This window comes from Aulonocara sp. 'chitande type north' Nkhata Bay, linkage group LG22 (assembly GCF_057382095.1).
Source record: "Aulonocara sp. 'chitande type north' Nkhata Bay isolate Kocher_YH1m ecotype deep benthic linkage group LG22, A_spYH_male_GT1.1, whole genome shotgun sequence".
Taxonomy (NCBI): Eukaryota; Metazoa; Chordata; class Actinopteri; order Cichliformes; family Cichlidae; genus Aulonocara; species Aulonocara sp. 'chitande type north' Nkhata Bay.
The window spans coordinates 8,367,834-8,384,587 of NC_141364.1; the positions used below are offsets into that span (position 1 = coordinate 8,367,834).

Consider the following 16,754-nt stretch of genomic DNA (forward strand, 5'->3'; position numbering starts at 1 on the left):
GGATTCTGAGTAAACTGCTAGCTGGTACCCTTCAACTCAGATATCTGGAGCCATGAACTGGACTGCATGTTTGTTTCTTGGTGCCTTTTGGAGCATTTTGAATCAAATTCACTCTAAAAACAGTTTTCACTGCTGTGTGGTTATTTATAGAAACACACAGTGCATGAAGTGAGAAATTCTTTTAACATCTTTGTCACCAGTTTGCACAGAATGTGGAGGCAGCTTTCTAACAAAGCTTCATTCACTTCACCCTCTCGGCAAACTATGATAACACCTGGCTCCAAAAACCCCCAAACAGCCCTGCTGAAAATGCTAAACTTAAGAAATCAAAAGAAAATCTGTGACTGTCTACATCCACCTTTTACATATACGGGTAAATATATATAGAGAAGTATAACAACAAGCTGCCACTGCAGCTACAGTAAAAGGCTGAACTCAAAATGTGATTTAAAAAAAAGGACAACGTTATAACTCTTAATTTTCTTAGTTTTTGATGTGATGCAGAAGACAGTGAAAATTAAACATCTTTGCTGAGATAATGAAAAACACACAGGAGTCGAGACCAGTACAGATGCACCAGTGAGCTTTAAGTATTTGGTTTTACCTTTAAACCATCTCCAAGGCTGAGTGCTTACAGTGCTTACGCTGCTGATTTTGGCCTATTATCTGTTTTCCCTACCTGATCCTGATGGTTTAGACCATCACTGGATCTTTTCTAGAGCCGTACCCGCTTGTTGAGTGAGTTCCATTGGAGGTTGGTGGTCTCCAGGTCGTGCTCCAGCGCCTGGGTGTCGGTGTGTTTGGCGGCGCTCTGGATGAGACCCTGACCCACTGCGTTGACGTGCTGCAGCTTTGGCTGAATGCTGTCTACCTGCTCTCTCTCCACAGCCTGAGAGGAGAAGGAAGAGAAAGAAAGGGGTTTGTCACTGACTGTTTGACTGACTTACTCCATCCATGAATTATTAAAAAAGAAAAGAAAAAATGCAGAAGGAAAGAAAGAGTTTCAACTGTTTATTTAAACACACAGTTCAGCAGCAGTCTGCAGCCAAAAATACACCACATACTCAATCTGCACGACAACAATTGGAAGTGAACCGTCCCACTTTATGTGCCTACATATAGAAGTGGATATACTGGATAGAGAGGAGTGGGAGACAGGAAGGGAACTGGAAAAACGAGGGTGGAGGGAGGAGGAGAAAAAAAGGAGGGGTGAGGGGGGGATTACGAGGATTAGAGGTTTAGACGAGTAACAGGATGGCTGGAAAAGGCTGAGTTGACAACACACACACACAAACCGTACCGTATGGGTGCACACAGCCCTCACTCGCTCACACCCCCAAATCCACACACAAACAGGCAGGCAGACCTACACCAACACACGTTTATAAAACATACACACACAACTTTGCCTGTCTGGCCACATTAATCACGCATGCACGTCACAGTGGAGGGCTGGAGCCATCTTGTGATGACAATAGAAGCAGCCATCCGACGCTAAAGACAACCAGACTTGACTTCCCAGGCCGAAAAAGACTGAGCGATAGCCAATAAGTCAGTCTCCCTCTCTCAGAGTAAAACTGTGTCACGGCTGTAAGCAAACACATTCTGCAGCGGTGACGGGTCCCGTTTGGCTCACCGATGGAAAACTGCAAAGCTCTCCAGCAGCTAAGGTGTCAGTAGTAAACTGAGCGGTATTAATCTGCAAGTTATTTATCTCGAACTTGGGAAAAATAAAATATATTAGATTTTTGAAACCGTATATTGACAATCTAATATTATTACTCGTCCCGTGGTAACTGTGATGGGCGTTTTTCATATCCTACATTTCTTTCAAAGGCCCCACAAAAACATCACATGACAAACCTGTGTGACTTGACTATAATTTCCACATTTCAGAATCTGGAGTTCTTCCCAGACCTATAAATTCTTGTTCCTGTTTGGTTTATTAATGCTGTTTTTCTAGAGGGGTAAACAGTTTTCGCTGCAGCCTTACTGTGAAGAAAAATAGCCCCAAACCACGACCTAATGCAATAAAATGTCAGGACAAAAAGAATGACATTCTGCTAAATTCCAGTAAACCATCCTGTTATATCCAACAATTTGCCAAATCCGCAAGACAAGGTCGAAAATTTCACAGTATTCCACCAACTTTCTGACCAGTGGGAACGCTGCAAACCACCACAAAGGAAATCTTCTTGGCTGCCTCTGGGATGAAATCCCATCAAATGGGAATCCATGACAGTAATGCCGGGCTGAGGGGCGGGGAGGAGGGGGCTGTCGTGAAAACATTTGAGAAGTCCTGACATTTAGAATCGGTCCAAAAAGGGAGAATTAGGTCTGGTGGTGGTGGTTTGTGATGCTACTGCAGCCAAACCCCAATGGCCACACAAAGAGACACACACACACAATAACCAGATGTGCACATCCAGGCCACACATACACAAGACTGTGGTAAATCCAATGCCTGAGGGAAAATAGCTGGTGTTAAACACTGAGGAGAGGGGGGCTCACTTAAAGCGAGTGAGAGGAGAAAATGGGAAAATAAAAGGTTTGGGTTTCAGGGAAATGCCACCACAGATTGGGAGCATTCACAGCTGAAAGTGTTACCAAAGTAATAATGTAATACTGTGTTAGATAAATGGGTCATTATTTTCACTATGAAATGTTAGATATGTTGTGTTTTTGTAAAATTGTAAGATGCAAAACAATCCTGCATTCATCGATTTAAAGTCAGGTGACAGTGAACAGGTGAAAGGTCAGAAAACTGAACTTTCCACAGATTTCTATTCAAAGTTTTTCTATTAGATTCACTAAGAATAATCAAAGGTTATCTTCAGATATCCGCATTCTGCTAAGTAATGTTTTTTTAACGTGATAAAATGTGGAACTAAAGAGTGAATTTTCTTCAGGCTTTTAAATGTATGATGAAAAATAAATCTCGAGAAGAAGAATTACCATTCAGGACATGATTTGTTGAAGTCTAAAGCTTTGAAATCCTTACACCCGGATTTATGATGTGCTGGAGACATTTACAGACTCGCTGTTGTAGCTGGACTGGAAGTTGTTGAGCTGCAGTTGGTCATAATCAAAGGCTTTACAGGTTTCTGCTCATCTGGTTTATATATGGCATCAAACTACAAGTCGTCCATGCCAGCACGCACGTGTGCGTTTGTGCGTGTACTTCCATATCTGCGTGTTTATAGGATTCTTTTTTGTGCAGAAGTGCTAATCAGTGTGTGTAATTATGTGTGTGTGTACACGAAATGACTAAGTGTTCTACAGGTATTAGTCGCTGTGCATGATTAAATATGAATGAGCCGTTTTTGTGTGTGTGTATTCCCGTCCAGTTTGGACACAGCTGTGTTGCGGCGATGGGCGTCATAGCTGCTTGGAACAGGAAGTCTGTCGGCCAGAACAACAATGACTTTAACCATGACCCGCTCCACCCTTCGCCTTATCCTGACGTGTGTGTGTTTGAGATAGAGGAGAGCAGAAAAGGAAAAAACAGGGAAAGTCCGCCCATTCATCACCTACACACACGCACGCATGCACAGAGATGTATATAAAAACGTTATAGGTTGTGTGCGCTTGCATTTCTGTCTGCTCTCCCTCCTTTTTCTTTCTTTTCTTTCTGCCTCTACTTCAGCCGCCCTGCTCGCTCTCTTTCTCGCCAGCTCTGAGTAGCTGAATCTACTAAACCAGAGCTCTGGAAAATGTCCCACATACTTGTCATTCTTCTCTACCTCAGCCAGCAATGCAGCAAAAAAATAAGAATTAAAAATGCACCCAAACTCTCCGACTGATCTTACTTAGCTTTACTGCCATACTCAACCTTTCTCCTCACGTCATGTCATCATTCATCTTTCTACCTCCTCTCATCTTCCTCTCGTTCTCCCCGCCATAGCCGCCTCCTCCTCCCGTCTCCCATACTTCCCCTTCTTCCTACTCAAACTCTCCATCTGGACTGCAAACCCACACTGGCTTTCTCACTTCAGCCGCAGTTCAGCGTGGACAGGCGATACAAAACACTGGGATGAAGGCGGATCTGAGTAAAGCTGGAGAAGGTTGTGAGGTGTTGATACAGGAGGCTAAATAAAGCTCTGTTTGCAGTATCTCAACAGTTTAAAGAGCTGGTGAAACGCTTAGAAATTTAGCAGCCAATTCCCAGATTTAAGTATTTGGCCTGTGCCTCAAAGGTTAACAGTTTGATAAGCGCATCTTTCAAAGAGGATAAATAAATAAAAGAAACTTGCCAAACATTAAATATTCACAAGTAAATAAGCAACAGAATCAAAGCTAAAAATACAAGATTTATAATTTATATATTAGAAATGTGACACCCAAAGACTCGCACTGTATCTGCTTCAACACAACCGAGTGGGAGCGGTGTGGTCACGTTCTGATTCAAACGAAAGCAGCTGACATCACTTTTTTCCTCCAAGGGAGCCACACCCAGTTAAAGAAAGCTCTGTTCAAACTGTTCAAATTATTTGTCTGTATGTGCACCCCCACTGCTCGCAGCTGGAGTCTGATTGAAAAAAACATGCTTTCAGGCCCTCAAGGAAACATCCATCATGAGATCACAGGCAGATACTGTCACTTAGTGATTAGTAGATTAATGAAATCATGATTTTAATGACTCCCAATGACTATGAAAATGAGAAAATAGAAAAAAAATGCTTATGTGCTCAATCTGTCTTGTGTCATTAATCCCTTTCAGCCCTTTCCCCCCTAAAAGCCCCCTAAAAACTCACTCACCGTGGAGATGAGGGAAAAAGAGAGCCTTTGTTCAACAATAGTAACCTAGAGGTTAGCAAAAGCTTTAACATGGTTTCCAAAGGAGAATCCATGTTGGAAAAGGATTATTAATGATCGCCTGCTTGCCAGCACCTGTTGATTTTTCTGCACAAAAACATTCCCTACTCTGGGCATGCCTCCTGACCAAAACACCACAAAACAAAAACCCACAACTTTAACACATCCACTGGTTTAACTGGGCTGAAATTTATGTTGTTGCTGAAGTGAGCAGTCAAGCTATGATCTCAGTTCTGACCAAGAATAATGGCGAGCACAGTGAACATGTGACTGTGGCGCTGATGTTTAACAACACGGATGCAGAAAGAACTCGCGATCCCAGCAGGAATATTCTCACTGGATCTCGAACTGGAATTTCGCATCACGGCGCATCGATCGCACACACGGCTCAGATTTGGAGCTGTGCGATGGCATATGTCGAGAACATCAATTTCAGATCGCGGACATGCTGACTGTTAACACACAGCAGCTTTCCTTTAACTGTTACCATTACGGTTACAAACATGCACGAAAGAAAAGAAAAATAAGAAAAAGGAAATTAATAACACACAGCACTTGCATCTAAAAAGATCTGGGCTCTGCAGGATGTTGCTCAGCTTTTCCGACTTGTTATCGAGGCTTTAAAGTTGCTCTCTGAACTGCGTCCTCTCCTTTCATCTGCCTTTCCCTTCATAACTGATTTCTGTTACTATGAAACTTTGTGAGTGCTGGTGGTCAAATCACAAACATCTTCTTTAAGAGTGTCTGTGAAGCTACAACTGCTTGAAACTTGAGAGAAGGTGAGATGAACCTGCTGTGCGATGAAGAAGCGTATACGAGCAATAAAGAGAAAACCAACAGGAGAAAATGAGCACACACTGAACTGGTCCTGACAGCACTGCCCAGACTTGCTTTTCTTTCACCCCCATCCTTCCTCCTCCTCCTCCTCCTCTCTCGCCTTTTCCCCTTCTCTTCCTGCCTCAGCTCTCGTCTCTCCTTCTCTTCCTGTCTTCCAGCCCTTATCCTTCCTCACTTGCTCCTTTCTCTCCTTTCTAATGGAACAAGAAAAGAGGAGAAAGGAGGAAGGGGAAGAAATCTGTTTCCCCACTAAACCACAAAGTGAAAATGGTATTGTCGGTGAGGTTTTCCTTTAATCCACGGTCTAAATAAATCTGACACAGGGATGAAGGGAGCTAATAGGTTCATAAATCCCATTTGAAACCAGCCAACCTGTATTTGAACACCAACAAACAGATACAAATCTCATGCAAATGTGGACTGCATTCAAAACACACTGTCCCAAAACCTCGCCCCACTCCTTTTCTTCCCCTGTTCTGTCCAACCAGCAGTTTTTTTCAGGGGGGAGGGGATTTTTAAACATTTACTTCATTCACAGGATTAATCATCTTCTGCATATTTGTGGGATTTATTTGTGCTAAATCACTCCCTGAGAGACAAAGAAATGGAGGAATTCTGAATTATTTCCATCTTTTTTTCCCCTCTCTGGTGTTTCTCTTGAAAAATCTCCCTGGATTTTAGTGCTCTGTGTTTTTAAGAGTTTGTCTTCTCATTGATATCACAGAAAGAAAGAAAGAAAGAGAGAGAGGTGGGAGTGACACAGCATGAGGCAAAGGGGGAGGAAAAATATGTAAAAATCACTAAAAACACTGCAAACATTTGATGTACTATTGATGTATTTTAAACACAACTACCTTCAGTTCTAGTGGGAGATCAATGTCTCCCTGCTTTTGCTTTAATGCTCCACATCCCCCCTCCCTCTCTTCTCCGTCTTTTGCAGGTTTATCCCAGAGGCGGATGTTCACAACCGGAATTATCACATCAATTGAAACACAAATGTATGAGCTGCAGACCTTAAGCCACCTGGCTCGATCTACCCCTGCTCGTCTGTCTCTCTGCTTTTTCATCTGCCTCTTCAGCCCGTTTGTTTCCACCGTTTCATCTTGTACTTGTTCTGATTTCAGCAACAGCTGAAAGCTACAGCAAATCTTTTTAAGACCCATTTATTAACGCCACACCGAACCTTTCAGAAGTCATTTCAAAAGAAATATTAAGGCGTTAAGCTGACAAAAGATGTCTTTCCTTCTAGCGGAACATAATTTATATGCAATGTGTAAAAACGTGCAGGATATAAAAAATATAATAATTCTAAAATGTTACAAATGTTTCAGATTTTGTTTTGACTGATCTGTACGGACTGAGAGAAGTTTGTCGCAACAAAGGGAAAAACCTCTTATGACTACAAACCAGCAAACTTTAGAACTGAAGAACGAAACCCAGCAAGCGCTACAACCTGCAGTTCCTCCAATGGCCACTGGAGGCCGACTCAAAAGCGGCGTTAACGCTTATGCACTGGTTAAAGACTTCATTTTTGGCCTCTAAAGCCAGTTTCCATTTCACAGCAACTATATTGTGGATGTCTGGATTTTTATTTTATTTTATGTTTTTAAAAGCTTTCTAGTCTAAATTTTATTAAGGCTTGAATTGAGGGCTGCACTGTATTTGTGATATTAGTGTTTTTTGGAGCATTTTTAATGCATTTACCTCCCAAATAATGTGTCCTGTTGTGTGTTTACTAGTGCTAACAAAAAACTCAACGAGTTATAGTTTATGGGTGCAGCTTGCTCATAAAGCTTGGTCATAAACAAGTTGCTGTTAGCCTGGGTCAACACGTTCTTGCCACGTCTAAATACATTTTTATCCCAGGCCAGAATAAATATTTAGGCCCTCCTCAGATTTTTGCACTACATCTTGAAACAGTCTTCAGCGTGCAACAACAACAACAAGCGATGGCACTGTTGGGAGGGATGATCTGGATCTTGTTCCGTTTCAACATCAAAAGCACCACAACTAAATAAAAGGAAAACGATTCAGAGCATCAGATTTTATAGGAGCCAACAGAGACGAGTAGCTACACTCCTGAGGGAAGAGATCAACCCTAATCTCAGTGTCATTCACAGCATTATACAAGGTTGGATGCGGTCATCCGTGACGCTGTAAAACATCAGAGCTGAGTCATTTTCACATATTTATTGACTCTTAAAAGTCTCCTGTTGTTCTCAGTAATCACCCCCCCCCCCCCCCCCCCACCCAACCTTTTTGTTCACAAATTCCATTCTGCTCATGAAGCTTAACTTGAGGCTTCAACATGAGAGTCTATCAACCAATGAGCGATGTCATTCATCCATCTTTTACATCCACTCCGTAGCGACTACCTCTGATGTGAGCCTTTAATCATTTAAGACCCTTTTAAGAACTTCAAACCTGTGTCTGCAGAGAGCACCCAAAGACAACAAAATGTTAACCATGAAACAAACTCTTTCAGAACTGTCACTCAGTGCATAAGCTGCCATCGTTCAGCCTGTCTGTACTGTATGTTCCCTCGCTCCAGTTCATCAAACAGCATGCAAAGCTCGTCCATCTGTCTGTCTGTCTGTTTGCGGGACACGCATACACACACTGTGCTTTAAAATGAGCTCCATGCTAATCCAAAGACCTTCTGCTTGCATCTGCCTGCCAGCGTGGCTCTCTTATCTTTGTACTAAGGCCTCGTGTACCACTAAAAGGTGCTTCCCTGTGAAAACAAAAGCTTCCTCCACCCTACCTCCCCTGTCGCCTGTGTTTTTGTGCCTGCTCCTTTGTCTTAATAAACTCTGTCAGTTCATCTGATGGTATCTGTCCTCCCCATGGTTGTCACATCATCCCTTTTCAATTAATTTCTATCAGCAACTTAACATGAAAATTGCCTGGTGTTTGTTTAAGTGTACGCACTGGTTTTAAACGAGAGCAGAATATTGAAGTGGGAGGGAAGAAATAAAGAAAGAAGAACAAAGAGCACGAAAAAAAAAAAGACGTGAAAAAGACGAGTTTAACGAAGAGGAAAAAAGTAAAAAGCAGAAGCAGAGGTGGACACACCGAGAGGCAAACAAGACAAAGACTTTAGAGGTCAAAAACAAGCAACAAAGTCCAGCCCACAGTTTGAGTGTTAGTCCTGACACATCCTTATCTGATATCTAAGTTTATACTCCCCGGACAACTTCACACACTGTTTGTGCAACCATGCTGGCAGAGGCAGGTCCACTCACAGAAAGCCGCAGTATTTACCTCTCACCTCTTTATCTCAGCGACAAAAGCATCCAAGCATGCATCCAAGCATGCAACAGTCAGTTGAGAAGAGGAAGTGTGAGTCTGAATACAAAACACACAAGCATGCATTGAAAAGAACCTCTTTGGTCACCTTTCAGGAACGTGAACAGAACCCTAGAGTCAAATTTCCCGATTGCTGTCCATTAGTCATTACTGTGAAACAATAAACAGCACAGTGTTTCCGTGGCAGCGGGGTGTTACTAATATGCATACTGAGGTTCAGGATCAGTGCAGTGATCTTTAAATTATTTTCTCAGAAAAAAACCCTGCTAAAGTAAATTCTAGTCATCTCCTTCATGAATGAAAGTTTTAATTGGAGCTCTTTGTATATCTAAGTTGTAAAAAGAATTATTACAGACCTGAAAAGGTCTCATACAGATTTAACAGCCTTCAAATTCTACACTACATAAATATTTAAAAGGTAAGTATAGTCAGGATGTTGGCTTGACGAGTGGCAATCCTAGTTTTACCATTTTTAGTCTTAAAAACATCATCCAGAGCCTTTTCTTTCCTCCTCTGCAACAGGCCTGGTGTCATTTCAGGTCACCTGGAGCTCAGCGCTCTGTCCTGCTGCAATTCTCCTGTTTTACATCTGAGGAGGGAGCGAACATGACATCTGATTGCATTAAACTGAGGCCAGAGCAGCTGTAACTGCAGGGAGAACAAACAAACGAGGACTGATAACACAGAAATCAGTTACACACCCAACCACACACTCACCAATACACGGCGTAATGTACTCTTAAACCCACACAGGGTACAATAATTCGGCCGTTACCCAAGAGCAGCCAACGTTTACCTGGATAAAAAATATAATGTAATAAAACACGACCAGGAGCCTGCGTTGTCAGCGTGGCAGCAGGTGCATCAGCGACCACTCAAACCGCACATTGCTCATACATAATGTACGCGATGAGAAGTAATTACCTTTTTTGCCTTACCTTAAACCGCTAGGGTCATCGTGTTAGAAGAATTTCCCAAAACAAGACGACATTTTTGTTTTATAAGCAATACACTCACACACAGACATTACAAACGGCTCGCCTCTCTTCATGTATGCAAACATCTCAAAGGAGATATGATAGATTTGCTAATATCTTTAATCTCTGAAACCAGCTTTACCCTGTTCGAGCAGCTACGGTTCATTATCAGAACTGCAGCACATTTTAAAAACACGTGAGGAGCAAAAATAAATAAATAAATTCTGAGTCAAGAAGCAACTCTAAGCCAGACGCTGACACCTAGAAAGCAGGACAAGCTGTCAAACGTGCCATCACGATGACATAAACCCATATAAATACACACCTCCGAGATAGAAGACCCGACGCAGACAAAACAAGTCGAATACTGAATGCAGATAAAGATGAGCGCGCTACAGTCACCGACAGGCTAATTTTGCTGCATTTATAAAAAATTCATATCGGTAACTTGCCTGTGCTCCAACTCTGATCACAAACTCAGAAATCAAATCAATCCAAACAGAAAAGTCACCCAAAGGTCTCACTTGGTATACAAACACAGCCTCATAAAACACCTCAAGCACCTTTCTCACAAATAATTCAAACAACGGGGAAAACTTTGGCCTGTGTTACTCGGGAACACACACATACACAGACACACACAGCTGGGATACGAGCAGCTGCCCTGACTCTGTATGGAAAACAGGCGTTCGGTACTCTATATACAGACAGCATAAACACAACAGCAGCACGGCCTCGGGGGGAGAGGTTTTCAACTCTGCATTTGCGATCAGCTCTGCAAGTAACCTGCAGGCCTTGACCATCTCGCAAATAAAAAGGTGATCAATCAAATGCATGCGAGTGCGGATCCCAACCCAAACACACACATATTATAGGTATAAACAGAGTAGCCCTGAGGCTAGTTTCCCATGAACAGCACAACCCCCGCCCCGCTTAGCATCATATTGCAATAATTTAAAGCCCTACTACTGAAACACAACTAGCTAATTATGGCGTCTACATAACTTCTCCACCACTCCCTCCCTCCACATACATTTTCCATGCCATGTCTACATCAGTTATTCTCAACACTCGGCTACCTGACCCAATTCTTTTTCCACGCTGTGCCTCTGTGTGCTCACATGTACACATCTAATGGATCATTGCTAAAAACACATTTTTGATCTTCTGCTGGCAAACTTTTTTTATTAGGGTAAATTTTGATACCAGTAAACCAGGAGTTTAATTTAATGCTTTCTCTTTGTCGGCATGGCATTTATAGACACTGGTCTGTTCCAAATCAATCGGTTTTAGTGCATTTACGCAATCCCAGATATCTAAATGGCACAATTAAACGACACAGCAGCACAATGTGTTATTGTAAATGGGTCATCTCCGAGCACAACACGAGTTTATGTACTCTAGATTTACCCTGGGTCAACTCAGAGTATGAGTCCAAAACACTCAAAAAGAACAAAAAAAAATCAAACACCTTGATGGTCAAACTTTCAAAATAAAAGCATACCTCTGATTGTGTATCAGGGTTGAAACACGGTAATGCAGTCGAGTCATTCTCTGATTCAGAACCACGTTCTATTTCTACACGGGGGTCTGCGGGTGAAGCTGTGGGGCGCTCGTCTTCCTGGGGCGCACAGGCTTGAGCTCGGCTCGTCTCCGTCTGTGCAAATAGACTCTGTAGCAGACCTGGCTCAAGTTGGTCCCAGGCCAGGTCTCTGCTCGTGAGGGGAGGAACGTCAAGAGCGGAGCCATCTGACTCCCAGTCACTGTCACCTGTCATAGAGCCCAGGACAAACTCCACCCCGTCCATCCCGGACTGGGTACCCTCAGAGTACGAGTCCAAGTCTTGCTCCTGAGTATCCTCACAGGCTGAGCCAACATCTGAAGGGCCGGGCTGGGGGCGTTCAGGTGCTGCCATGTAAACAAAGCTGTCAGGCGAAAGAAAGGATCCCTCTTCCTCCTCGGGGTCTTGGCAGCAGGGTGGTTTGGGGATAGGACTGGGAGGAATTGAGTCTTCAATTGGAGAAGGGGGATAGTCACTGGGGTACTGGGAAGGCGCAGACACAGCCAGGTAAACAAAACTATCTGATATTACAAAAGCTTCAGAGTCTTTAGAATCCAAACATGCGCCACAAGAGTCTGTGTTAGAAGGTGATTGAGGTGAAGAGGCAGGTGGTGCTGAGTGTGTATGCTCAGAGTCTGATCTGGGGGTGCTAGCAGTCATTTTGGGTGTGGCTTCTGGATCTGGGGCTAGTTCAGATGTGTCCAGTACTGAAGCTACATCTGTGGGGACATTTAAGTTTTCAGTGTCTGATCCAAAAGATGTCCCCTCTGGGTCAAATATTATTGCCACAGAAGGCTTAAAGTCTGAGGGGACAGGAGCGTCATGACAGGAAGTTTGAACGTCAACATCCTGTATACATTCATCGTCGATTTCTTTTTCAGCCATGTGCGGAGGCTCAAGGGAGTGATCCATGAGAACTCCCTCGCTACTGTCCAAACTCGGCTCAGATTGGTCATACACATCCCACTCTGTTTCTAACTCCTCTTCCTCTTTCAATTTCCCTTCATCGTGCTCAATCTCTTCCTCCACATGTTCCACCTCCTCAGCATAAGGGTTGAGAGGGCTTTGAGATGGAGAGGAGGCTCTCTCTTTGTAATCCTCTCCGTCATGCTCTGATGACGCCCCGCTGTCCAGGTCTGTCTCAGTCTGTGCAGCTTTGTCTTGTTCACAGTCTGTCTGAGTGAGGTTACTGGTACCAGTTCTGTCTGGCTGGGATAAACGGCCCCCGCTGGAGTCTGTATCCAGCTGCTGACCAAGTGCAGAGTCTGTTGGGTAACTCATCTCCTCTTCCTCTACCTTACTCTCCTCATTATAGTCAATGTCACAATCTTCATCTATGAAACCATGTTCTTTTTTGTGGTCTTGTGCTTTAATCAAGTCAAAGTTTATAATTTCTTCATTGTGCTCAGAGTGAATTATGTTCGAGTCTCGTGTGGTTTTATCTAAACCAGGATCAAGACCATCAGGCTCTGTAAAATTAAATGCATCTATAGGAAGAGTTCCTTCAAAATCTACACAGCCAGTCTTTGCTTCCACCTCTCTATCCTCTTCCTCCAAATAAGGAAGCGTGTATGGGTCGAGAGGCTCAGGGTCCACACTCATCTCCACTCCCTCCTCTCCTTCATCCTCTTGACATTGCCTCTCCAGCTCTAAAAAGAGGTCATCTGACTCTGCTCCCGAGCTGGGACAAGGTGAAGCACTGGGGACCTCAGGACCCCCAAATCCAGTAGGGGGAGTCAGCACAGGCCAATGTCCAGAAGAGCCCGTTAAATCCCATCCCTCTGATTCCAGTGTTTCCCTGTGCCATGCCTGTTCAATGATCTCCCTATTCTCTAATTTAAGAACAGCCTCCCACTCCCTTTCCTCTCGCTCAGCTCTCTCCTCCTCTGCTTTATCCCTTTCTTTTTTCCAGGCCTCCTCCTCCTCCTCAAGTATTCTTCTAACATTTCTCCGCTCCTCTTCTTCGAGCTCCTGAAGAATCCTGTGCTCATCCTCCTCAAATTTGAGTTCAGATGCTGTGCGTTCTCTGAGATCGCCACCCTGAGTACCCCATCCAAGCAGTCCCTCGTCACATCCCTCCTGACTGATACAGGGAGAGAGAGGCAGACCTCCATATATTAGCCCCTCTTCTTCCTTCAGGAAGGGAGATGGGGGGTCTAGAAGATAAAGTGACTCTTCATCTGTGTTATTATCCTCCCCAAGCAAGGGGGGTAAAGGAGGGAGTACAGGGAAGTTGTGTCTCAGGCCAACTTGAGTCCTTTTCCCTGTTGTTATGCTGCGGGGCCAGGTGCGGGCCTTGGTAGGGGGGCAGAAGACTGGTTTTGGTGGGATGAGAGGGGCATTGTCTCCCTGGTCCTGGTCCAAAAGAGGAGAATCCCTCTCTGAATCTGAAGTCTTGACCAACTCAAAATGCTCCTCTGGGATCTGTCTAACTCCAGCTTTAGAAGAGCTAGCAGTCCGTCTGTGCTCCTCTCGTTTTCGGTCTACCTGTCGAGACACACTGGGGCTGTGCTGTGGTGTATTTCCAGAAACCTGCAGTGCTCGAGTCTGACTAAGAGCAGGTAGCTGTTCTTTTGAAGGAGATGGCATTGCGTGGGCCTCCCTCTGTTGCTTCTGAAAAGCAGGATGAACCTGCTTTTGCCTGCTGAGAGGATGTTGAAGAGGAGGCAAAGGGCTGAGTGTGGGTGTCAGCGATGGTGAGGTGGGGACAGGAGGAGTGTGGGGCGCAGACGATAATGGAGAGGGTGTGTAAGGTGGCAAGGAAGGCATGGAGGACGTAGGGGTAGATGGAGGGAGGTGAGAAGGAACAGGTTGTAGAGGAGAGATGGGAATCCCTGCCCCAGACAAACGTTTCTCTGCCCCCTCAGCAGAGGACATCTCAAGTCTTTCTGCAAACTCAGGATAACTCGGGGGCATAAAGGCTTTCCAAGATCGCCGGTTTGGATTGTCTTTCTTATCGCTTCCCTGATGACGTCTCTTAGCCACTGCAGCCACCCCACCAACTGCTGATGAGGATGGAGCAATAGGCAAGCCTGAACCTACGATACTAACAGGAGGTGACATAATCTGAGCATCACCAGTTAGCTTTAAGGCATCAAAGATCACCCTCTCATCCAGTTTCCTCACACCTCCGGCATTGTCTGCACTCCTGGAGACGAAAACACCACCTAAATCAGCTGCAATAGTGCCATTGCTGGATAGCGTGCTTCCCTCTCCTCTCACCTCCCCACCTGAACCCAACGTACTCCTGGAAGGTTGACACAGTTTGGTCCCTTGGTCAATCTGCTCATTGATGCGCATGGTATCATAAATTGATCGCTGGGGGACGTAACAGTCCTCTATGTACGCCTCGTCCTCATCACCTTTTCCAAGGCAGCGAGGGTTCTGCCTCAGACAGTCTGGACGGCTCAGGGGCTTCCCCATTGTGCTGAGAGTTAAGATGCAGGTATGGCACAACACTTAAAGAAATTAACCGAGAAAAAAGGTAAATTAAAAAGGAATCTTTGTGGGAAAAGATGTCCTGTTCCTTTAATTGTCCCTGGTGTAATGATCCACAGAAATAGACAGTCCATGTGGCTGCAATCCTTCACATTTGGAAAAACAAAAAGAAAATTAAATTTTCCATCCACAGCGTCATGTCGACTATGCAGTCTTATGTTCTTTCTATGTCACTTCAACAGCTGAGCACTTCCGGTGTCTTTCTGAGATGCTGTGTGGCATCAGCGGGGGAGTGAGAGAGACAGCCCACCCCCTCGGCACCATATTAATCAGCAGCTCTGTTTATTTCAAAGACTATTAGGAATGAAAAAACGGTAGAGGGATGAGCACAGGGAGGAAGGGAAAGAAACGGTCGTCATTTCCCCCTCTGAGTAGTCCAAGGTGAGGCAAGCACCATGCAGATAACATCCCTTTGTTTTGCTGTCTGAAAGGCAAAGCAATCCCCTCTCCTTCATATTCAAGTATAGGCACAACAACTCATTCCTCGACTCCGGTTCGACTCCCCTGCAAGCTTCTAGCCTCCTTCCTTCCTTTCTGGCCTCCTCTTTTCTCTGTGGCACAACAGGAAAAGGCTGAGAGCTTGGACAACTTCAGCAGCCTCTGAGAGGCAGGCATGGAAGTGTAAAAGTCTCCTTTTAAGGTGAGAAAACCCACTCTCAGTTATATAAAAGAAAGGCTGCGTGGGGTGCAAGGAACAGCAAAGTACTAACTCCGAGAACACGTTTCACTATTATCTTCTTATTTTCAAAAATATTTCTTGCAGGGAAAATACAGATAAAATCCAGGAAAGAAGAGAAAAAGTTTGTATCTTTTAAAGGATTTTTAAGGCAAAAAAAAAAAGGTGCAGAAGAAAATGCATGAAAATAGAAATTCCTTTACCAAGTCAATGCCACTTTGTGGTCCAGTCACTGTTCAGGCAGTCTTTTTCTGTCCTCCACTTTCATCACAAAGAGTCAGTGTTTATGCCTGCAGGAAAAACCCTGAATTTTTTCCAAAACGTCTCATCAGTATGATTATCAGTCATTCAGTCTTTAGTGAAAGAAAATCCACTCCGTAATCCATACAACTATCCCGTATTTAATGAAAATGTATCCCGAACAAAGAGAAATCAGAAGAAATCCTCATCCATGCTTCAACTCCTTTCTTTTATCCTGCTGTCTTTCTCTCTTATCCTCGGATCATCTGCAGCTCCAGGGGAGAGCTGGTACCGTGGATCGAAAGCAGGCATGCTCCTGGAGGGGTGAGGCTGGAGTGAAAGAGGGCATCTGGGGGTAGAGAGGAGAAAGGAGGGGGGCTGGGGGTTGGATCCTGGACCAGCCAGGCAAGCAGGAAGGCAGGCGAGAAGGGCAGAGCGGTGAGTCGTGGGACTGTATCCAGAGGGCAAAGTCCCAGACAGCCCTCCCAGCTCCAGTCCGAGCTCTGCTTTGCAGGCAGGGTCTTCCCCCTCTCTACAGCAGACAATCCCAGGATACGCTCCCTTCCCTTTCGCTCTCTCTCCGCAGCCTTCTTTCTCCTGTCTCGACTCCGTGGTGAGAATGAAACAAAGTGCCACGCAGTTCCTCCTCTCTGCCTTTGAAACGTGTGGGCTCCGCAAGCTTTCCTCTCCCTTTCCTTTCTCTCACAGCCTCTGTTCTCAGGCCACTACAGAGCTGAAATGGTTTGCAGCTGCTAAAAAAATCTCCCTCTTTTCCTCTCACTCTCGCTCTCTTGCTGCTCCCCCGCCTCACCTCACCCTCGCTCTCTCTCTCGCTGGCTGC

The 16,754-nt window shown here is 44.6% G+C and overlaps 1 protein-coding gene across 13 annotated transcripts in view; it reads right to left on the bottom strand.

The window, feature by feature from the left end:
- macf1a (microtubule actin crosslinking factor 1a) overlaps positions 1-16,754 on the bottom strand; it is a 228,834-nt gene that overhangs the window by 29,567 nt on the left and 182,513 nt on the right. For all 13 annotated transcript variants that reach the window (XM_086281216.1, XM_086281224.1, XM_086281220.1 and 10 more), the window contains one exon: positions 728-889. In XM_086281216.1, coding sequence (XP_086137342.1) covers positions 728-889 — 162 coding nt within the window. The remainder of the gene's footprint in view (positions 1-727; positions 890-16,754) is intronic.